This window comes from Falco punctatus (genome assembly GCF_963210335.1).
Source record: "Falco punctatus genome assembly, chromosome: 3".
In the NCBI taxonomy this organism is placed as follows: domain Eukaryota; kingdom Metazoa; phylum Chordata; class Aves; order Falconiformes; family Falconidae; genus Falco; species Falco punctatus.
In genome coordinates, this window is record NC_137582.1 from 105,073,043 (window position 1) to 105,097,695 (window position 24,653).

General features: G+C 45.6%; 1 protein-coding gene across 1 annotated transcript; it reads left to right on the top strand.

Moving 5' to 3' along the window:
• Positions 1-1,433: 1,433 nt before the first annotated feature.
• TTLL10 (tubulin tyrosine ligase like 10) lies at positions 1,434-23,049 on the top strand (the record flags this gene model as incomplete). The annotated part of the gene is given in 6 exon segments (XM_080380677.1): positions 1,434-1,597; positions 4,172-4,244; positions 8,679-9,087; positions 10,997-11,175; positions 16,134-16,167; positions 16,170-23,049. Coding segments are annotated over 6 exon segments (954 nt in total). The 3' UTR covers positions 16,265-23,049.
• Positions 23,050-24,653: the final 1,604 nt, after the last annotated feature.

Genomic DNA, 24,653 nt, shown 5'->3' on the forward strand with positions numbered 1-24,653 from the left:
TGTGTCTCTGCATAAGGATTAGAGAGGGAGAGACAAGTGCGTGTTCAGACCGATGGAAGAATACCTTACCAGCACTTCAATCACTGCAGGAGATTTCATGTATCCGTGTCTCAGGATAAATGGGGCTGTTTAACATAGGTTATTTTCTTAGCAATCCAGGCAAGGAGAGAGATGATAAAAGAGCCAAAACTCTCGCAGGAGGTATGAATGAGCAATTAAATGTTAAAAATAGATAAATAAATATTTACATTCCCATATCAAAGAGTAACAAGAACAGCACTATAATACACCGTGCTAAGGCAGATGAGAGAGATCAGCCTCCCTCGTGGAAGGTACCAGTAGCCGGAGGGGTGGTACAGCTTTGTGGTACAACCTTTTCGTAAAATGCATTGAGTCTGGGAAGCAGGCTTTTTTTCCACATGTCTTTTAATTTGCCTGACACTTATGCATAATGCATTGACCCCAGCTTTGAGCTACTTTCAAACAGTTTGTTCAAAAAATTTGACTGACACGCTAAGGACAGTCTCTTCTGGAGGAAATCAGGGTACGTTGTGAATTTGCCTGGTCTGGTGCTGCGATGGCAAAATGAAATAGTGCCCGAAGAGCCAGGCACTGCTGGCCACTGGAGAGTCCTCCTGTGCAGCTGCCCCACTGCCCCGCAACCAGCAACCACAGCCTTGGCTCTGCAGCACCAGTAACAGGCAACTGGGAATTCACTGTGGAAAAAACTCATTTTGGCTGGTTACAAGACATCACCGAGGCAGTGTTCTCCATTGTGGACGTTGTGCCCTGGCTTGTTTGAACTGGTTTTTTAGTATGTTCTTTTGGTTTGTTTTGGTTTTAATTTAAGGAGGAAATTCAAGGCATGAGTCCAGGGATTAGCACTGATAATGCTGCAGTTTGTAACAATGCTACAGCTTTTGCTGTTAGAACCCTTTGGTGCCAAGTACTACATGAAGCAGAAATTTAAAGCAAGTCCCACCTCAAAGAATTTGCAACCTGCTCCTTTATTCCAAAGCAAACTGAGCCAGGTGTGGGCGCCTGCTGGGGAAGCCAGTAACTGTGGGCACACAGTTCACTGCGGACTGCACCTGTGCTCATAGGTGGGGTGCAATGAGGACATGAAACAAGTGCTTGTAAATTATGAGAGATAACAATGCTCAATACCTTTGCTCCACTTAAGTCAAAGCGGTTTTGTCATTGAGAGAGAAGGTTTTTCTCATGTGATCACAGGATGTACTACAACAAATAATGATAAAAGAACAGCCCAAGTAGATAACTCCAGTCTTGTCATGGCTTTACTGTTCCCAAAAGCTTTGTGCATAGCCAAGCTGAAGACATACCAGAGGCATCGTTTCTCAGCCCCAGAAGTATTAAGCCTTTGTATGTTTTCCATAGGTTTGGACTCAGTGATTTGGGTATCAATATCCCAAATGCTAGTGTGCAAACGCCAGACTCACAAATCCTATGAGTTACCAGCCAAGAAATCAGACCGCAAACAGAACTTTCTTGCTAAGACCAAGACAATGGGTGACAAATCCAGCAATGGTTTTGAGGGTGATGACATTACATCAGATATCACTTCTGAAACCACAGGGTTCATCCTTCTGAATTCCTTTACCAGCAACTATATTCAAAATAAAATTTTCCATTACTGGCCATTCTTTCATTCATACCCAAATGTGATTCAAGTTCCAAACTGATAATGTGCTTCACATCAGTTATGTGCTATAATGTCACTGGTCTGTTTTGAGAACATTTGAACAATGTGAAGATTGATCAGATAGAAATTGCTTATATATTGTATTTTTTTCCAACAGTACAGAACGTATAACAGTCTAGTTGCAGTCTGAACAACTTTTGCTACTTTAGTTAAAACAAATACATTATAAAGCATGGTGTTGGATCTCTGTCAGGGTGAGATGGTACCCAAGTTGCTTCATCTGCTTTGAAGCATCGTTATGCTCTAGAACATGATTGTAGACTGCACCAGAGAATTGTTTGTGCTGCCTGAGAAACATCAGAGACATGAAATACAGACAGAGCATGGAGGTGTTGGTGAAAAGTCATGGACTCTCATTTTGCCTTACAAAAGAAAAGCTTTTGCTATGTGTTATACAGGGAAACCTCTTGGCAGAGGAAGGTCTAGAAGTGATGTTTTCAGTTTAGATTATCATTCCTAGAAGGCCAAGAGTTAAAGTTCTTCACAACTGCTAAAGCTAGTTACAAGCCCTGACATTCTCCTCCACAAATAACCCAGCACTTACTGGTTAGGCAGATCTCATTAACTTTGTACTGAAAAACGTTATTATCCCTTACAGATTCACCACCTTTTGAGCCCTGGGGTCTGAGAATAAGTAACAGAACCCTTGCAAGCCTGCCGTGATTAGTTACCAATTTGAAGTAGAGTGTTTCCTATTGACACCATCACCACAGTTTACGTGTGCCGTTCCACTTTGCGGCTGCCTGCCAGGGGGACCTCACAGCTGTCACATCCTGGGCTTGTCAAAATTCCTGTAGGCTTTACCAGTTGAAAGGAAATCTATTTCAATGTATGGTGTGTGGCTAACACTTTTTAGAAGGCTCTTCTTGCCCTTCCCCTTTTGCATTTCCATAGCTCTCCAGACCTTGCAGTCTTTCAGACTCTCCCACAGCTGCCCCCAGCTTTCAGCTGACCGGCGCAACGCTTTGTGCTCAGCCTAGGGCAGAGCTGAGACCCACCTAGGCAAGTGACCTGAGAGCCCTGTGGAGCAGAGCCCCGCCAAGTAAAAGAATGCCATTTAGCACTGACAGGCTAGGGCGCATTGAAATGTTCCCTTCTGATACATATTTTATTTTCTCTGGTTTTCCACTTAATATATCACGGTACCTGCCAGCAGGTTACATCAGCAATAATTTCTGAAATGTTTTGAGACAATGCCTTAGTGATGGCTATAAAACCCATTGAGGTGGTCCTTTACCTTGTAGCATTTTCTTCTCTAACAGCTGTCTTTCTAGATGAGGATTTTGTGCAGAAGATCCCAGATCATCTGAAGTTTCTCAATTTCCAATTTTGCATCTGCTTCTACCAACACTGAAGTGAAGCTTGACAAAGCCAAGTCTAGTGAGACTAGAACACAGGGTAAGGCATGCCCTCAAGAAAAACAGCCAGAAGAGATACCAAAAGCACCAGTGAAACCAGGACCATATTTTCATATGAGCGGATCTAACGGAGCCGAGCTGTAACTAGATCCTCTCAGCAGACTCCTATGAACAGTAGTACCACCATATATGAAGTCATGCGATGTTACCTGTTATCCATTGGCCTCAAATCATTTTCTTTTGATTTGCTGTCTTTTTGGAGTGGTACACCTGGGGAACCATTTAAAGATAAATGAAATAGAAGGTATCCACTGGAAGGCCACTAGTGGTAAAGTAGCTAACTACTATCTCTTCGCAAAGAAACAGAATGCTTCTATTTGTTTAACGACAGGTTTTTTTGCTGGGGCTGTCCAGAAATTGCTTAGCTACACCATGTTGCAAATCTGCTAGCATCATCACTACAGCTAGGAACCACTGTTATTGATCAACATTCTGTTGTGGTAAATGTAAACCAAGAAAATAATAAGAAGAGATTTCTGCCCAAGAAAACTGTCGGATCAGAAGTTCCATTCATTCCTTCCTGAGTTCTTCCCGGCATATTGGCATTCTGCTCTAGATGTTGTCACCAGCAAGCACCACAGAAACTCTGCTGCAAACAGCACTTTCCTTGCTATGTTTCCATAGTTTTTTCTACAAACAGTTTTTCTATCGCTACTTGTCATCTCTCCCTAAACTCCTCAGCAGAGAGGCTCCTTATTAGGACTGGATGCTGAACATTTCTGTTCCATGGGTACCAGTTGCATCCTAATTGGAAAAACCCTGCTGAAATGGTACCAGTTCTCATTAGAGCTGCTGAATCACAATGTTCCTAGCATCCCCAGTTACTCCTCCATCCTCTCAAGTTCAGACCAGCAGGTACACTAACAGCCATTATAACTACTGCTTCCCACCTTACCCCCCCACCCAGCGGCTTCTGGGCATGTTAGGTCACGCTCCCAGAGAAAATTGCGAGGATTTAGAGGGATATGAGCTAACTATGCATTTGTTAATAGAAGGGAGGCTACTTTTCTGTGTTGTTTTCCTTGTGCAGTGTGAGCACCTATTGCCAGAGCAGAGGATGGCAGCGTATCTATGACAACAGAAGAGAGGATTATGCACTGAAATGATGTGGAATCAAGTGCCGAGAGACCTATTACCGTTTCAAAGAAGGTAGAGGTGCCTGAGGGCCGTGAGTGGGAGAGGTCACTGGGAAAAACCTGAGAATGCTGGACTTGTGACTCCCAGGGCAGAGGAGGTCACCTGGGGGTAGGACAAACAGGTAACAGCTCCTTGGCAGACTTCAGAGGGGACACCAAAGCTGGACTGCCATGGTGATTAAAGGAAGGGATTTAGACAAGAAAACACTTTTGGGAGAAAAGATACCACTGAAATGAAATAAGTATAGTGAAATGAGCAGTACGGAGATTTTTAAACACAAATGGTCAGAATCATTTCTGAAAGGCACTCGTCCCTCTTTGGGTTTGAGCCCAGGCTGCAGTCAGACTGACACAGCACAGTGTCACAAGAACAGCACACAGCCTACACTGGCACCTCTCAAGCATCAGTCCAGTCCTTGCGTACCTTCGCAGTGTCCCATGTGTAGAGATGCTCCCCACAGTGGAGGTGGGAGAGGAGAAAAAGGAGGAAGGTACACTAAGAAGTAAAGTAAGCTCAGATGGGTCACCCCACACATCCCAGCCCCAGCTCTATCTAGGGGGAACACAGGCACTAAAAGCCAAACTACTGCATTGGCAAGCAACCTTCTGAATCGCACTCCACCCTTCGTCTCATCAGTACATCCTGACCTCACCAGGTCCAGCCAGCTTTCCCACCAGAAAAGCATAAAATCAAGGACTCCCACAGGAAGCCTCTGGCTGGCACCCTCAGAGCCTAAGCACAGCCCCTGGGGCAATTATGTTCCTTCTGGGAGCTGGTCAAGACCTGTGCCCTGGCAAGCCTGAGCATCATGGCGCAGAGCTGTGGGCCTTCCTGCGGCAGGGGGAGAGTGTTGTCACCCCACCACCACTCCACGTGCAGCAGCCACCTTTCCCCTCCTGCCAGCTCTGGTGGCGATGCGGTGGCTGTTTGCCAGGCTGCACCATTACAGCAGTTTGCCTGGCACACGGCGATGCAGACAGGCTGTGTTCCAATGTAATTCCGCAGCTGGAATGGTGTGACAGCAGTGGCACCTTTGGAGCAAGCAGGGGATGCCTGTTTCATGAAGCACCACCAGGTCGGTTTGTCCCGCTGTGAGGTTGGACAGGAACACGTTTACACAAGTGTTCTCACTGCTCCGTGAAACTGTCACTACGGCCTTAAAGCAAATTGGTGAAAGTCAACAAAGTCAGCTTGACCCTCCAGATTCCACTGCACAGGACAGAGAGAGCAAAGCTCTTTTTTCCCCTCATACAGGTGAACAGCTTCTCTACCAGATTCCGAACAACAGAGTCCTCACCAGTCAGATAGGGCTTTAGTGCTGCCTGAAAGAGCAAGAGTGGATGATGAAAAAGATCAGTAGGAACCCTGATTCCAAGTAAGAACCTCTCACCTCTTTGAACCTTGACCAGAAACATGCCAACAGAAAGCGAGAGCACGTAAACAAAGGACCATTTCCTTCTGGAAGCATAACAGTACAGGACTCGAAGTGTATGGGGTTTCATTTCTTTCTTATCTTCTAGAAAAATCACTTCCCCCCCCTCCAAAAAAAAATAAAAGTACATGCATTATTAGAGACAGAATTTCTTCTTTGTCTATGTCTGGAGCTGTAGGAGTGTCAGGTCGCCCAAAGACAACAGCCATAGTAATTCCCATGTTTTCGGTATATTGTCCTACTAGAAAGGCCACAACTTCTCATGCCATAGACACTGCAAATATAAGAGAAGCTTATTGTCATTTCTGCTCCTTTATTTTTGACCTACTAAAAAAACCAAACAATAATCCTGTACCATGGTTACCTGCAGCCATCTCAACTAGTTTTCAAAAACCTGAGTATATGAAAAATGTCTGAAGGGTAACGTATATTCTTGAAAGCTTATGGAATGAGGTAGCTCAGAAAAAACATACAACAAACACACAACTGTCCACAAGCAGGGGAAAAAGCCATTTCTTGCATTTCTACTTGCACCATCCACTCTGAAAGTAACCAAGGAATGAATGTGTTGGAATAGGGTTTTCAACTTGTATTTGATTCTCCCAAAGGTTACTGAAGATGAAATAATTCTTCCCAGAAACTTTTTGCCTGGACTTAAAGGATGAGAAACATGCTTTTTTTGAGCTTCACAAAGGTGAATTGTCTTAATCATGGTGGCAATCAATTTAAATAGCTATGTGATCCTCTGAAGCATTCATAAAAGTATACACAGTAATAATTGGTATCTATATGCACGTGTATCTACATACATGCACACACATTTAAGTGAGCAGTTTTCAGAGCCCACTGATGAGTGCATCAGTGTTTCATACGGCTTTGTTATAATAGACTCATTCTTTCTGCAGAAGAACAGATTTGGATCTGCCAACCGTGTTGCTCTAACTGAGGTCGAGGAATCTTCCTGCTGAGAACTGCAGCTGCTGTCAGCAGAGCATCCTTCAAGGATTCTTGCTTCAATCCTCCGCAGTGCTGAGGACTACCTACTCGATAGAAGGGTGCCATACAGGGTTCCCAGGGCAAGAATGATGCAAAGGTAGAGACCAAAGCCTGGGAATTCATGTGTGAGTGTTTAAGCAGACTGGCCTCAGAGAGCAGAATTGTTCCATAGGTGTTTAATGTGGTTACACATCATCTCATCAACCCATTAAATTTCATTTTGTGGGAGACAGTCTATTTCTCTGGTTGGTCTCTCTTACATCCACATTGTCATCAGAAAGATCCGAGTTTACCTTTGTCTGGCAACTTAAGAATGACTTCAAAAGGCCAGATGTTACAATTCTGTACGAGTTCTATATATAAAGCCTTGTGCAAAGTAATTTAAATTAGATATTATTCCAGTTTCTTATACAAAGCTAGCATTTTACCAATTGTACAGCTGCAACATCTGTTTCATGCCATCTAATAAAGCCTCCCAAATATCTTTTTAACTCTGCCTCAATGCTGCAGAAGTCTGGACCTCAATCAATAGGCAGTGGCTAGCAGTCACTAAAATTTGGGTTGGGGTGGTTTTATTTTTCATTCCTTGCATGAATAAAGGAACCGTATGTTCTTTGTAGAACATGCAGCCTCACAGCCATTGCTAGAATATTTTCCAGAGAAGCAGAACAGCAGAAAAAGGAAGGGGAAAGTAAGGCAGCAGTCACAAGAACAGTGTCAGCTACTGAACGTTACTTGCTTACTGCTGCACATCACTTCCCTTTGCCTCAGCATCCCTCCCTCAGCTGAGGCATGCATTATAATTAAATCACTTCAGTGCTTTGAGATGAGGGAATAAAACTTTCAGAGAGAAACACAAAAGAGATGTTTTCATCATTTACCCTGGGAGCTGCAGTTCCCAGATGCCTGTGGTGTGCACGGCTAGGCATACAGGGCACTCCAAACGTCATGGTGCCCATACGTGCATGATATTGCCTGGCACAGTCATGACATGCCAGCAACAACCATGTGATACACTTATGACAGCGCTGTGGTGTCGGCATGGCAAAGGCATGTGATGGCTGCATGTCCTGGTAACATGGTGATAGCAGTTCCTCACACTGACCCTGTGCCACTTCCCTGGTGTTCTGCTGTCTTGACCTGGCACCTTCATCTTGCAAGAGAACACAGCGAATAGCAAGAGCCTTTCCAAGAGCTTCCCTCGCCAAAGCAAGCAACAGTCGCTCTTTACGTTCATCCAAACATGTCTTTTCATAACAAAGGAACGGTTGGCCTCACTGAAAAGAGCAAGAGAGATTTGTAAAATGGTAAATGGGAATGATGATTTTACAGGCTTTCTGAAACAGGCTGGACTGCGTTTACGCAGCAGTAAATGTAAAGTCAGCACAGGGGGCAAAAAGGTGACTGCCTGACAAAAGCAGACCAAGGGCCCTAGTCAGGCCAGTGTGGGGTCTTGGACATAGACAAGCAGCAGTACCAGGAGAAGAAGTGGTTGGACCCTATCTTATCAAGATCTCATCTTGATTTCTATTAGTGAAGAATGGCTTACATGCCGAAGAATGAGGCTCCATATTCCTTTGAAAACTGTTGTAAGCACTGATTGCTTTAACAGCATATCCTTGTTATTTATATGGACATCCAGCAACCTTTGATGATAAAGAGAAACAGTTCCCAGACTACATCACTCTGGCAATAAAAGCAATGGTGCTGTATGAAGGGCTCTTTGTGTTCAGATGTAAACTTTGCATGTTTTCCAGTAAATATTAGTAAATCTTTAATTACCTCTTGCTCCTGAGACTCAGCACAGCTTCTATTCTTTTTGAAAGGAGCTGTTGGCATTTCTATCCTCTCCTATGAGCACCCTCTGCTGCCACTCGCTGAAGAGATTAGTTCTGTGGCATGAAATGGACCGGCTGTGGGGGTTTGTGTGAGCTTTGAATTGCCACATATTATGACTGCTTGTTGGTGATGCAGGTTAAAATACCACTCTCACAAGTATATTCACAAGCCTCTGCTCCTAGAAGGGAAGAAGTTTGATATCCAGTCTTACCTCCTCATTGCCTGCACAGCACCATACGTGTTACTTTTCACCCAGGGTTACGTCAAGTTGACCTTCATCAAGTATGATGCTGCTTCTGATGGTCTGACTGTTCATCTGACCAACCAGGCAAACTACGGTCACTTCGCTCAGAAGAAGAGGAGGGTGTGTTGGCAGAGATGGGAAGCAAAAAGGATTTTTGAAAGGCTAGAAATAAATGCCTCATACATGCAAAATCCCTGCACCCAGGAAATGGATGTGGGCTTATGGTCAGGCACGGCAACCAGGCTCAACAGAAGCAATACCAGATCAGGTTCTGTTCTCTGTCATGGACCAGTTCTCTGCTTAACCTGAGAATTTTTCTCCCTGGACCTCTTCTTCCTGCCATTTTTCTGTCATGTATCTGTAGACAATAAGCTTCTTAGGGCAAGAAACCTTTGATGGCAACTACCTAGCACAAAGGAGCCTTAATCTTGGCTAAGGATTTTGCCAATCCTGTTGTGCTTAAATATAGTAATCATAATGGTGTAAGATATGGATGTATTCTTCAAGAGCCATCATTCTTAAACCTCCATCTTCACTTGTCTTGCTTCTCAAATGAGAGCTGTAATAGAATGAGACTGTTCTGGCTTGTACCAGGATACATACGTATCTTGTCAGACACAACAGAAGCTCAGATCTACCCGAGTTTTTACTTCAGATGAGGTGTTTCAGTGCTTAGAACTGGCCCTGATGAAAGAAAACAAACAGAATCAGAAGGAAGAAAACAGTTTCCTTTTAAAGCCCTTCTCCCAGTGTCATGCTGCATTCTGACAATGAGCAAAATACACATTACAAGCGGTACCAGCCAAGCCCACTTCAGTTGGAGTTTACGGTTCGTGGAGAAGTGCAGTTCAGGACAGCAGATTATAGCTGCTTCCTGCAATATCTGCTATTATCAGTATGTGACTTGTTTTCCTGGAATAGTTTGTTTGCTCAGCTAGAGAGCTATCCACATGGGAATTCAGGTGCTCCGGTAGGATCCCATGGCACAGGTGATATTAAACAAAGGACAGGTGTTTATGAGCAAAACACAAATTACCTGGGTTCCTGCTGGGAGGAGGGAAACAAAATTTGCAGGAACAACTGGTAAACGGCCAGGCCTTCAAATTACAGTTGATTCTGCTCTCATTCCCTCCCTACCCTTTCACCCCACCTGGAAATAGCCATTTTCCTACTATATTTCCAAAAGACAAGAGGCGGCAGAGACAGTGTCACTAACCAGCAGCTTTGCACCCTCACAGCAGGTGTCCCACAGAGGGAGGTGCAGCCGAGCCATTTCACAGGGAGTGGGGACTTGCCTTTGAGTGAACAACGTAAACACCCCATTAAACGCCAGCTGACACAGATGAGACAGTGGAAGAGAGAAGCCCTCTCCTTGGTTTCCTCTGGGGATACATCCATACATCTCTCCCAGGTAGACTCTCCTCTAAGAGGGTACTAGGCAGATGGACACTGGAATTGGATGCGCTCCGAAAAATACCATGACTCGGACTCGAAAGCCCCTCTCCCTCTCTGCCAGCCACTGGTCCAGACATAGCACACATATACGCACACGCACCCACACTGTTTGACAGAGCCCTTGGGTAACTGGCTTCGCTGCGTCCACGTGGCTCGGGCACATCTCTGCCCCGGCAGTATTGTACAGCAGGAGTCTGACATTTGCTCAGGTTTAGCTCACTGCTGAGGGACTCTATTCCCTCCACATCTGTAACTTAATCCTGGGGTTCTTCCCAACTCCAGATGCATGGAACAACTCAGGGCAGCGGGATGTCTGCCATGCAAGTCACTTCCAGAAATGCAATCCTCCCTTTGCTCTGCTTTCCCATCTCTCAGTACAAGCAGAAGAAGAAACTGCTGCACAGCCAGGTGAGACAGTTTGGCACACGGAGCACTTCAACAGCTACATTAATGAGAAGTTCAGAAAAACCAACGGCCTCCCCAAAGACTGGGTTTTCACTGTCTTTACTGTAAGTGCAAGCAAGTGTATGGTGTCCTAGTCTGCCTAATTAGGGTGACAGGAGTTGGGACAAAACCCGTCAGTTCACTGGAGCCCTCAAGGAAACACATGCACTGCGCGAGAAGGTATTGATGGTCCCATGGTAACCATTTATCCGCAAAATGCAACACTCTTCTGAGTCTAGAGAGGAACTCTGCTGGAGGCTTGGGAAGGAAAAATGTCCCTAAACCAAGAGGACACCTATGACTTACAGTGACTTCTACACTTTGGCATTCACAAAGATCAGTTACCCCCATCCCCTGTCTTCCAGTTCTGAAAAGGATGCAGCAGATCATGTTGCGGTGCTTCTTGGCAGCCAAGCACAAACTCAAGTGCAAACTGGGCTACTTCGATCTCACCAGCTGTGACATTTTAATTGATGAAAACTTTAAGGTATGAATACAATATTGTCAAATACTGAATGTGATACGGGCCAGATGTCTAATGGCAGCAGTACAGCACGGTTGACACGGGCTCTGGTGCTAGGAATTAAACAGAGCATTCAGTCAGCCAGCTAGGAATTCATTTTTTTTCTCCAGTTCCATTGTCCAGCACCAAGACACGGTACCTATGCTGCCTGCACATTTACTGCACAGAGAAACCCTGCATTAACAGCTCAGGATGGGAAGAAAAGTACTTACTGCAGGTGAAACTGTTCTGTGCAGAATTTGCACAGGGAAGCAGAGTTCATAGTGGAACATATGGGAATTTTAATGCCCATTCAGTTTTTTCTCTCTCCAGAAACCAAACACACCAGATGATCAGCCCACATAAATCAGTGTGTAATGCTTCTAACATCACATGAAGTATACTGATTTACACCAGCTGAGTATCCATCGAAGGCTACAAAGAGCTCGCCCTCACCATACTGAAGAATCAGTCATTATCGGCTGAGATGTCAGTACCAACAACTCCATGTTCACTGTAGGTTCACCATATAGCAATAGGTCAACCCACTGAGTCTATAAAATCTGCTAGAATTACAACTCAAACTTGTAAAGAGTGAATGAAACACAGACAAGAAAAGCCAGAAGAAAGGGAAATGTTAAATACAGTGATTGAGGTGCTTTCAGTACAGCACAGTCCTTCAAAACCACCTGGCCTAAACATAACAGAAAGCCATCTGGCAGATTCTGCTGTTGCTAAAGCAGAAAGGAACTCAAACATACTCCAGCAAAGGGCAGCGGGAACAGCAGACCCTATGAAAGAAGGGAATAAATGTATGCAGCAGTGGGTAAGGCACGCGAACAATAGGCTCCTTTGTACAGGGAGTCAATGGCAAGGGAGAGTAAATGGCAAAGACTCAGAAACTGGTGCCTCTCAGATTTCAGTGGGGATTGTCTTCTGCAACGCTGGCATGCAAAGCCCCGGCTGTGTAAACTTTAAGTAGAATAGAAGATCTAGTATCACTCTATTGTGGCAATTCGTACTTGGCTAGTTAAAAACTTCAGCGTTTTTAAAGACCATTACCTCCCCAGGTATTTTACATATGGAGAGATAAACAAAATCTGTTTCTTGAAAAGTATTATCTGTAAGAATGATGATGATTTCTGGACACTTAGTGGTGACAGAGTCAGCTGGAACCTGGAACTTCGCTTTGAGAGAGAGTAATGTAGATCTCTAGGCATTTATTTGACATAGGTTTGTCTATCTTTTCTTGCCCCTGCTGGGGAGCAGAAAGCCTACGGTTTTATTGGTGCGGTGCTGTCTCACGAGGCAGCTGTGCGCTCCCTGCAGATCAACAGCTGGGCACAGGACCAGCAGCTTCAGCCCACAGTTAACACCGCTTGCTGCCGCAAACTCCCAGCTCGCTGTGGGCTGACCTTGACTTGGTGGCCTGACACCCTGTGCTTTCCACCTGTAACACAAAACAGCCTGATTTCTCCCCGTCATCCTGTTTCACGGCACATGTAGAATCTGCTTTATGCTGATTTAACATGGCCTTATACGTTCAGTCCTAGAGCTCATCATGCCTTTCCCTCTTCCTTATTTGTCTGAGATGTAAATGCCCCCAGCATCATTCCTAATAATCCCTGAAAGGATGCTCCCTGCAGAATCCTGATTCAGTCTTTGGAAGGTGTTTTGCCTGCCTCGGAGTTCTTAGAAGAAGCACGGAGTATGAAAGCAGGGCCTGCTGAGAAGCTTTCTGTAGAGCTTTGCATATTCATGCGTAAGCTGAGAAAAGAGTGAAGTGCTTTAAGAGGAAAGGGAGCAAAAGTGATGGATGTGGTTTTGCTGTTGTTGGCTTTTTTCCTACTGTTTTCTCAAGCTTCCTTGTGCTGCCCTGTAAATGCCTAAGTCACTACACAGCTTTGGACAGTGTCATTTAAATCCTCAAGGAACCTGTTTTCCAAAAGCATTGCATCAGCCATGCAAAAGGGCTTCTCTCCAGAGGTATGCTGGGAAGACAGATGTGTAAATTTTTTATCAGCCATAAAAGGTTCAGCTATCTATCAGTAGAGAACAGACTGAACATAGATAAGCCATTTGCCAGTTTGCGATAGATGTACACAAATGAAGATAACGCTCAAATCCCTAGTTAAAGCGGGAATGGTTCCTTTGATTTGAGTGACATAGCTTTTCATTCACCCCAGGAGTATGAGGTACATCTACATGGATGCTGTAGACTTGGTTGTGCCCACCCCAGGTCACGACGATAAAAAAAGACTGAAAAAATTTGTTAAGACTGTGGAAAACAGAACACCACTGCCTTAGCCTGAGGTCTCCACTATCGCTAAGCAGGTCCCTTTCTGGGTTGGCAACATCTGAGTAGCCCTTCCAGCGCTTGGTTTGTGACTGCGCATGTGGCTACTGCTGTGTTCACACAGGATACAGAACAAGTTATTTTATTCCTATTTCTGACTGGTATTTCAGTGCTGCTTAAAGCTTCAGCCAGAGGTCAGGCTCCCTGGACACCTGCCGCTACACAAATGCAGAACAGACAGCCCTGCTGCGGGTGGCTTTGGGCTGTGAAGCATGTTACAGTCATCCTCCCTAAGAACAAGTTCTGATGTAGAGAGATGCAGACATTCCCATGCAGTCTCAGCTATCAAGTCACTTGGAGCCTCTGGGAGCACGGACTGATGCCCTCGCCCTCCCTGAGACCACAGCAGGACGTTCAGCTTCTACCTGGTGAGCTCTAGCAAAGACCCACACAATTAAATTAACGAAGTGTTTTTCTGGCTCAGTCATGCGTTTCCTGCATGCCAAGTAGCCTTACCTCTGCCATATGGGCAGGGAGAGGACCGACCTCTGAGATGGGTCTTATGTTGTCTGCTTGTCCCCATGTCACCACGTGACAGAGCCTAGTCTCATTGCCCAGTGCTCCTTTGAAAGGCCAGACTCCTGCTGTAAGGATGGTTCTACAGCAATAAGACTACAACAGTAATCAAACCACATGAAAATCAGAAGTATTCAGCAGATGCTAACACTGCATCTAGCACTATACAAAGCTCAAGACATGAGACCTCAGATCCTGGTGTGATGCAGGATCTGACTGCAGTTGGCATGTTGTTCAAGAACCCATGGACAAATCCTACTATTTGAAGTTTTTAAGCCTACCTGTGATGTCTTGACAGAGCAAGTTTAGGATGTGACAGAACATGGAGTTGTACTGCCAGGCTGCAGGGAGCCTCTTCATCCCTGAGAAACATCCAGAACAGCCCTTCTGACCAAAGCCACAGGGTACTTGTTTTCTCATTGCTTCAAAAGCCTAAAGAAAAAGGACAGTCCATGGTTAGGAGGTCAAGGACAGACATTCTGGGGTTTTGTTTCCTTTCTTTATCATATGTTTGCTAGGAAAGTTTGAGCGAGGCACCTGTATGCCAAATGCAAGGAGAAGCACAGGGATTCCATTCTACATGAAATTCCCATGAAATGGGATATTCACAGAGATATGGTGAATCCTGGCCTTATCCTCTCTGCCCTTCCTTAAATAGAACAAAGGGCATGTACTAACTCACCCTGGTTTTGAGAGGTTAAGTGCATTTAAAAACTGAGACATCCAGACAGTACAATAATGGGGAATGTGGAAGGTGAACAGCATGACAGGTATCACAGGGAACTTTCTTCCTCCTGTTTGTCAGCTTTATATGTTTTGAAGGAGAAAACCCCAAAACCTAATCAAGGCAATTAAGAAAGTTCATTGATTTTGTCTGCCAGCACAAAATCTTCTGAACTTTTAAGAGGGAAAAAGAACACTTACTGAGAAGGAACGAGTTTGCCAAGAAAAATGCACGTAACTTAGGTGCCCTCTGTTGGCATCTGCAAAGCAGGGTTTTTTGAGCAGCTGTTCCAGTTCTCCGGAGGAAAAAAAAAATTAAAAAAAAAAAGAGAGAAGACATTTTACTGCCCTCACTATTTGTTCAAGAAAGTTTTTCAAAGAAGTGAAAAATACTTTTGTGTTTTATTCTCGGCAAAATAAAGGGCCAAAGTGAAGGCTATCATGTTGCCAAAATCTAGCAAACACTTAAGACTTCATTTTGCAGGTACTTGCAAGCAAACTCATTGCTGTTTCATGAAAAAAAAAATAATTCTTTTTAAAAATCAATTAAAAGAGAGTAGAATTCTCCTGGGGCTCTTATATTATTAAATATTCTCCCTTACAAAACACTGAATAGTTCCTACATGTCTTATATACAGGATGCAGCACATATGGTGGAGGCAGGAAGCAAACAGAAGAGTTTCTCTCACTATAGGGAAAAGAAATAGTAAACAGAATTGTACACAAGCCAGTTGTTTGGTTTCACACAGATGTTTTTAACTGGACCATCACATTCTGTGGATTGTAGCTTCAAATGTTGGCGTTTCAGAGGGAAATGGAGATGAGTCCAGTATGGGTATATAAAATCAGTATCTTACATGGCTCCTACCTGAAACTAAAGCTTACCCAGGAAACCAAGGCCAAGGGTGCACTGAAAACTCAGTACCAAGTTTACTTAGTTTTGATCCCATGTCTACCTCAAATCAAAATGATTCCTAGATTCCCTATAACTTTATTTCATGGTATCAAAAAAACTCAACTAGAAGCTTTAATGGAAACTGGTATGTTAAGAAACACAGTGCCTTCACGCACCTATAGAGGAAGAGTTAATCTAAAAAGCATCGGCTAGAGACCCAAAATAATGCGTAGTGTTGTTTTCAAGTAAGTAAATGTATCCAAAAAGGGATTTTGTTTTAAACCATCCAGTCCTTATGAAAATTTTATCCTGCCTGCATTCTGTGTTATGGAATTCTGCTGGGATTTATTAGTACTTCCACCTCTCAAGGTGTTCACTAAGTCAGTAAAAGGGCATTGCTCTGACTCTGAGGCGATCCAGCCTAGTTTTCTAATGGGCATTCACTTTTCCTAGGTCTGGCTTCTGCAGATCAATGCAAATCCAGCATTGCCTATCAATGCAAAGCCTTGAGAGATGTCAGCCCAGCTGTAGTCTTCGAGAGCCTTGGTAAGTGGACAAGTCACAGGGTGGCCAGCAGCAGCTGATCATGTCACTCCACTGGCTGCCAGATGGAACACTCCTGTTTATATCAGCTGTAGGTCCAAAAGGATCTTTGAATAAAGATCTCTCACTGCTGAGTTTATAGGCAACTTAGAAGGCACTGACAATTCTAATCCATGTAGACCTAAAAAAGCTACAGTCTTTTTAGCCGTGCACCCATTAGAAAGAAATAAGTGGTTAAATTTTTTTCATTTATAATTACTTTTAAGAATATATTTATGTACAAAAGGCTAAATGTTAAGACACGTCCCTATAAAGTGCACCTGCACGTTTTTCTCCTGCCTGTTGTTCCTCCTGCCAGGTTAAGTTGGTTTGTACAATGTGCCTTACACAGCCTTGTAATTCAGGTGGTGCTTGAATGCCAGCGTACTCCACTGCACTTCACCAACAGAGCTGGCAACTGTTAGGTGGACTATATAAAGACTGAAAAAATCCTTACACCGTCTGATAAACATCAGCTAGAGCTGCTCTTGCCTGAAGGACCGCCATCTGTTTCATCCCCGATTTTCTGTGAGATCACTGTATGTGTAAGGAGTAGCAAAGGGAGAGCCTATGGCTACATGAAGGGTGTGAACGATTACCTGCTCATGGTTACTGTCATAGAGCCAGTTTCCTCTCTGTGTGTATGTGTATTTATTTGGGGGTGTATTCCTATCCTGTATTGCACTGTAAGCAGTTTTGCAGTATTTTCCCTACCAATTTCCTAAAATGTTTCCAGTGGAGCTGAAGCTGCTGAAGTGAATGCAAGTGTGGTGTTTCGTTTTTGGTGTTTTTGGTTTGTTTGGTTTTGTTTTTTTTTTAAATTGTCTTATAGTAAATAGTCCACCGAGGCACCAGATCACAGGTTGGAAACCACCTCCCCTCATCCTTCCCTCGCACACAGCTGCTTTGCGCACACACGTTGCAGCTTGGGTGTATTTTAGTGCTAGAGTATTCCCACCACCTCCTAACTGCATCTTCTTTCCCAGATTTGGTTCTTGTGGTTTTCGACAAGCGCCCCGTAGGTCAGAGTATTTTACCTTCAGAGGCATTTGGCCATTTTGTGCTCCTCTGTCATGAGGATACTGCAGGGCTTGGCCAGAAACAACCCCCGAAGCTCAGAACTGGCCCATGTACAGGCTAAAATACGCAGCCACAAACCAGAGGTGCTGGCCACTCGGGCCAGAGCCCTGCCAAAGTGCTGGAGAGCTCTTCCAAGAAGCCTAGTGGCTCTAGAAAAAAGGTTGCTGTTGCCCAGAAAGAATTGTCAACAAACTGTCCCAACTATGCCACATGTGCAGCTCTTCAACCAGCATGAAAAACAGCCCTGAACCATTACAGAGCAAGAGGGTTTTCACAAGTTCATAAAACATGAAAAGAAAATAAAAGCTAAACTTGCCTGCGTTACGCATACCCAGCTTGCTTTCACCTGACTTGAACAAGCAGGTATCAACCTCAACTGGAAAACCAGTGACTATTTCTGGAAGTCCTCAGCTCTTTTGCAGACAGCAGTGCCTGCACCAGCCACCCAGATATTATAGGAAAGTTACACAAAATGAGACAACTGCTAACCACGTTAAAACTCATCCCTTTTACAATGTTGATCTGACCGGCACAAGCCAGCCACACCTTTTACATACAAAGCCCTTCTACAAAAACGCAGGGAGAGAAGCTGCAAACACTAAATTTCAGGCTCAGCAGCAGAAATCCCCCAGGCTGGGCACCATCCTTGGCAGCTGTGTGACCAGCGCCCTCACTCACCAGATCCCCTGTGCCTTGCACCTTGAACCGCGCTCTGTTGACACTCCCTTTTGTTTTTCCTTCGATCGAGGTGACAGCCAAGCAGCAGCACGTACTTCTTGTATCAGGCCAACATCTCAGCAGGAAATGATGATGCCTGGGGGACCAAGGAGAAGGGGAGGAAGGGAGAGAGGTTTAAAAGCGACATCAAATGTCAGACACTGCTCTTCTAACCCAAGAGGAATGTGAATGAGCGGTAAGCTGAAGGGTACGTGCGTGATTCCTTCCTCTCCTGTGCTTACTCTAACAGGGGAGTGCAGGCATGTTCACGTGATCCTGTGACAGCAGCATCGGTTTGAAGCAAGCATCATCCGGGGATGGCGGAGACAGCGACCGTACAGGCTGGCTGGGTCTGCAGAAACAGGGCCGGGGGAGGTGAGCTACTGAAGATGGGCAGGATCACGTAGGTAGCAATTTGGGGGGCATGTGAAAAAGCCTATCAACTCTGCTCAAACAGAAAGACATTTGGTGCTCGAGCTTGAACCTCAGTGGCTGCATTCATTTTCCAGATATGACCCCCTTAAAGGAAAAGTTTGCTCTTCCCCTTTTCTAGCCAGAATTTACAGGAACACTAAAGCATCAGATTCATTTAAGTAGAGCCTCCCGGCTTCTCAACATGTTCCCCCAGGTGTCACAGTCTTTGAAGACAAAGGGTCAGCATCTGAGAAACTCAAGGTGGGAGCAGTCCTTCCCACCAGGGGTATAACCCTGCCTGGTTTGGGTGGGCAATCACAGCTAACTCCTGGGGCTCTGGCAAGCACTGCTCGTGTTTTGTCAGGACACGGCCAGGACAGATGTTTTCCATCTGACTGCCACATGTCAGAGACAAATCGGAGGCCTGAAAAGAAGCTCAGGAGACTTCTAGTCCTGTTCCCACCTCTGGAGCAGCCTCAGTTCTTCCTATATCTTGCTTGACAGATGCTTGTCTGACCCGTCCTTGAAAACCTCCAGTGACGAAGGCTCTGCAATGTCCCATGCGAGCCATCGTTTCTTCCTAATAGTTAACCTTTAATGCAGGTAAGGCTGCTGTCTCTATCTTATGCAGCAGACAAAAAGTAAAAATTGTTCTCCTCCTCTTTCCAGTGGCCTTTCACATATGTGAAGGCTGTTACCATACCACCTCAGTATTCTTCACTTCAGGCCAAGTGTTGTGCTACATGATACATTTCCTTCTATAATTTCACCATATTCTGTAAGAACAGGAGTCAACAGCAGAGAGAGTTAGGAAAAGTGTATTGGGGGACAGACAAGGTGTACTAAGGAGAGACATATCCACAAGAGCTGCCCTCAGCACAGCGATGTCACCCAATGGCTGTCTTTGCTGTAAAGCTGCACAGACTTAAACCAAGCATGCCTTAGGGTTAACTAGAATTCCTCACATGCAAGGCAATATACATTAATGTTTTTCCTTTACCCCCGCTTTCTGCTTAAACAGGTGGCAAATGCTGGTGCCTGGATGTAGAACAAGGGAAGCTACCTAATTGTCCCAGTGCCAGCCCAGTATCTGGCACCAGGAACAATGAGAGACAGATGCCAGCTTGTTTCACCATGAGATACCAAAGCACGGGTGGAAAGTGGCTATGGAGGGGATGTGAATGAGGGGGCAGCACACAGAATTCACCCACGAGGCTCAAAGGCAGATCGTGACCGTCCTTCCTCAGAGCCAGGGGTTGCAGGTTTCTTTGCACAGGGTCCCTAATGGAATCCAGGCTCACTCGCTGCCAGAATTCATCTGGCTTCGAGGTGGGTTCAGCACCTCCAGCACCAATCCAGATGGCAAATGCTCACTGCCCAGTCAGTCCCAACAATCACATCTTGTCATGGTTTAACCCCGGCTGGTAATTAAGCACCTGCAGCTGCTCGCTCCCTGCCCCCTCACCCAGAGGGATGGGGAGGAGAATAGGGAAGGAGTGTAAAACTGGAGGGTGTCCTGGTTCCAGCTGGGATCGAGTTAATTTTCTTCTTAGTAGTTAGTACAGTGCTGTGTTTTGGCCATGATGTGAGAACAACGTTGATAAAGTGCTGATGTTTTTAGTTGTTGCTGGGTGATGTTTATACTAAATCAAGGACGTTTCGGTTCCTTGGACCCTGCCAACAGAAGGGCTGGAGGGATATGGGAAATTGGGAGGGGACACGGCGAGGACAGGTGACCCAAGCTAGCCCGAGAGGTATTCCATGCCATATACCATCATGCTGAGTGTATAAACTGGGGGAAGCAGAAGGAAGGGGGGACATTTGGCATTGTGGCATTTGTCTTCCCAAGTAACTGTACATGTGGTGGAGCCCTGCTGCCCTGGGGATGGCCGAACACCTGCCCGCCCATAGGAAGTGGTGAATTAATTCCTTGCTTTGCTTGCGTGCACGGCTTTTGCTTTGCCTATTAAATTGTTCTTATCTCAACCCTTGAGTTTTACACTCCTTTCCATCCCTCTGAGTGAGGGGGAGCGAGCAAGCGGCTGTGTGGTGCTTGGTTGCCGGCCAGGGTTAAACCACAACAGAAGGTTAAGAACAATTCAGTTGAAATAGAATAAAAATGAAAGAACAATAGTAACAATAATGACAATAACAGTTATAATGAGAAGGAGGGAAGGGGGAATAAAATCCAAAGGGAAAGGAAGAAAGAAACACGCAATACACAGTGCAGCAGCAATGCCCAGCCAGTCCCTGAACAATGGTCTGCCCAACCTGCCAACCCCCCCCCCCCCCCCCCCCGGTGTATATACCAAGCGTGACGCCCCGTGGTATGGAACATCCCTCTGGCCAGTTGAGGCCAGCTGTCCCAGCTGTGCCCCCTCCCGGTTTCTTGTGCCCCTCCAGCCCTCCCACCAGTGGGGCCTGAGAGACTGAAAAGTCCTTGACTTGTTATAAACATCACCCAGCAGCAACTAAAATCATCAGCACGTTACCAACATCGCCCTCACGTCAGAGCCAAACACAGCACCGCACTAGTTCCTAAGAAGATGATGAACTCCATCCCAGCCGAAACCCAGACACAGCTCTTTTCCGGTGAGCTCGTGCAGAAGAGATGCAAAGAGAATGGGATGAAAAGACGAAAGAGGAGCAGCTTTGAAAGTGGAGGAGGGCGTTTGGGGACTTTGAGAATGCAGGCTGGAAATGAACAGTTACTCGAAGCTGTTTGAGGCCACAGCAACTATGCTACACATAAATTCGCAACTGCTGCCCTATGCTCGCAAAAGAGTTTAGAAAAATTGCTGCTCGGTTTTGTTCCTGGGATGTACACAGGTTAAAAAAAATAATATTACATTCCCTTACAGTCACAAAATAAAGACTTATTCTTCGATACGTGCTGTCACACAAGTGACACACTGCAACATGCACAAGAGTCACCAGGTGGCAGGGTCACACTGCCACCGAGCCACCCCCGGCTGCGCCCTGGGGAGCGGGCACACACCAGTGCTCCCAAAGCGTTTCCCAGTGTGTGGCGGCACGCTCAGATTCCTGAGGGGCAAGAGGCAACTGAACAGCCAGCTTGTCTTCGCCCCCTCCCTGGTGTTATTTACTAACAGTTCTAAGGTTTCCCCCTTTTTACACAACCACTTGAGGTTCAGCATGACATAGGCTCTACGCACCGTGGTACCTTAGTTGCACGCTTGCCTTCGGTCGGGGGGGGGGGCAGAAGGTGCAGCCGGGACCACCCATCCTTAAGAGCTGCTGATTTCTGATGTTCGTAGCTGCTCGTAACCAGTGGATAGAAGCTAAACTTACAGTAGTTGTTAGCCCAAGAGGTCCTGCTCTGAGGATTCAACACAGGTTGCAGAAACCCACCCAGGACCCAGCACAGCCACATACTGGGAGCCCACATCGAACCCCATTCCCGTTAGCTGGGCAGCAGTACTGGAAAAGAAAAGGAAAATATCCCCCCAACAAAGGGACTTGAATGCCAAGCCCAAAGGGCTTCAAACTAAGGTGAAATAAGCATACAAATCAAACCAGCATCTCAAACAACCTCTTCTGAGAAGAAGGGGGAAGATGAACCTTTTCCTTTTAATAGCTAAAGCTGTTTGGCTGTCTCAGCTGCTGCTCATGAAGCCACAGCACACATGATTTTCTTCAGGTGGGTAGGAAACCTGCTGCAAATTAAGAACTTCATCATGGGTTTCCCAATTTCCAAGCATATATCCTAAATATCTTTCTTTTACCACCCCATAACCCTGAAAAATATCATACTTGTACGTTTACCTTATTTTCCTCTGTCTCAAAAAAAAAAAAAAGATGCCATCTGATGAACAGTGGAAGAAAAGGGAGCTGGTGAGACATCTGTTGTGTAAGACTATTCTGAAGTGAGAAGGAAAACTTTTTCGGCATCTGGGAAGGATGTGAGTGGCTAGTGGCTGCACGGAGGTCATGTACAATGTGTACTGCTCTGACACCTGGGTGGTCTTAGGAAGACTGGAAGCAGCAGAAGTTTAGGCTCGCATGGAACTGATGCTTAAAGAAAAGGAAAAAAAAAAAAAAGAAAGAAAACCCCCAGGCTAATTATGTCAAAGTCCCACAGTATTAAAGAGTTAAAAGGAAGTGCTGTTGTACTTCTGAAAGCTGCTTCTGACAATGTGTCCAAACAGTCACACAGCTTCCAGGGGAGTGGAGCTGGGAGGGACAGTCCATCCCTTTCCCACCACACAGCAAGATCAACATTTTCTAAACATATCCCTGCAGATGCGTGCCTGCCCTGTTCTAAAAAGACCCTCACCACTTGCTGAGATCCTACCAGCTTTCTAAGCAATGAATATCCAGCCTGAAGAAGAATAGTAACCATGGCTGGCAGAGGAGCAACTGGGCGCTGCAGACAGTCCTGAGTTCTGGTGTGTTGTCATAGTCGTTAGACTTCATATTCTGCCTTTGACTGAGAGCCACTGAGTGGAACTTACTGCACATTTTTGCTGTCTCTGGGATGCCTCGTTTCCACAGGACTCCGAGGAAAGACTGCTGATCCTCTTTCCAGAAGATCTGCTTTTCTCTCCATGGATAAAGACAGGGAAGGTAACAGAGGAAACATTGGGAATGGTCAAATAAGTGAAGAACTAAAAGGAGTTGGAACTAGCGAGCAGCACTGGGTGACGAAAATGTCTGAACAGCAAGGAGAAAAGGGAGAAGCTGGCGGAAAAGCATCCTTTTTCTTTTCTTCTTTGAAGGGAAAACTCCACCTAACTGGAATGCAGGCAAAGCAGAAGTCTGCTGTGTGGGGAGGTTACAGTTTGAACTTACACATATGTAACTGACAAAAACAAGAGCTATGAAACACGGGGGTGTCTGTCTGAACACAGGGAAACAGTTTTTTAATGGTGAGGGTGACTGAGCATGGGGACAGGTTGCTCAAAGAGGTGGGGCAGTCTCCAGCCTTGGAGATACTCAGAAGCTGCTTGGGCATGGTCGTGGGCAACTGGCCCCGGTGGCCCTGCCTGAGCTGGGGGTTGGACCAGGTGACCTCCAGAGGTCCCTTCCAACCTCAGCCAGCCTGTGATTCTAACGAGAAACTGAGCCACACCGGTGCTCAGGCTTGCCTTGGGGATGGGTTTTCTTGTGAAGGTCTCCCCCAGGGGATGGTCCCCGAGGCTTTCCTGGCTGGAGGCTTACAACTGTGTGCCACCGCAGGCTCTGCACACTTCCATACCTGAACTGTTCCCTGCTATGTCTTGCAGGAAGCTTGACAGAACCAACCTTTATCACCTGTTCCACAGCAGAAGATTATGAAAAATGTTTTTTCTACCTACAAAAGTTATTTATCAGAGAACTTCACTGCAGCAAAATCTCTTTTCAAGCCTGGGATATTCAGGATTTTCCCAGCCATAGATTCATCTAAGACATACCATCCTCCCAACTTTTCTCCTCCTTTTCCACAAAAGACTCACCCGAGCAGGGAGTTGTCTTCAGGCCCATCTTTCTCCTGATGAGATTCATCCATTTGGCCAGTGAAGTATCAGTGGGTATTCAAAAAAAGAAAAATGCTCTGTCAGAAGGGGTTGAATTTGGGTCCTCTTTGGCAAAACACCTACCTACTCTAGGAGTGAAAGACCGATACCTAAGCGCTCAGCCCGCACTGATTTCGGTGTAAATGACATACTGAAATAAGTAGAACTGCTGAGGGGAGGAAGCAGGGCATGGGACTCTGCTTGATGAAGCTAGACAGGCACATCATGTCACACTGCATCCCAAAACAGTTGGATCTCACTACTACCTTATGACCTGGTTCCCTGGAAGTTACAGCCATGTAAACAGGAGTTACTACCAAGCAGGTCCTTCAAAATGCCACCTTATCTAGGTTCTAGTTTGCAGTCTCACAGTGGATAACCCTGCCTGGGCTCAGGGGAGAGAAAGGTGAATCAGCAGTGGCTGTGCTGAAAGCAGGGGAGATGTTGGGCTCAGCGCACTCATGGATGATATGGCTATTCTATAGTCCAGCATGGCTATGTTTGTTTATCCAGTGTGGAAATTCTTGGCAGAGCTAGGATATTCATGTGCTGAAAATATGTTCCAGCCAGAGAAAATCCTTGATCCTCTGGCTCTCCAGCTACCACCAACCATCCCGGAGAGACCCCGGCAGCATCACTAGGTGACAGTAGCATCCAGTGACAA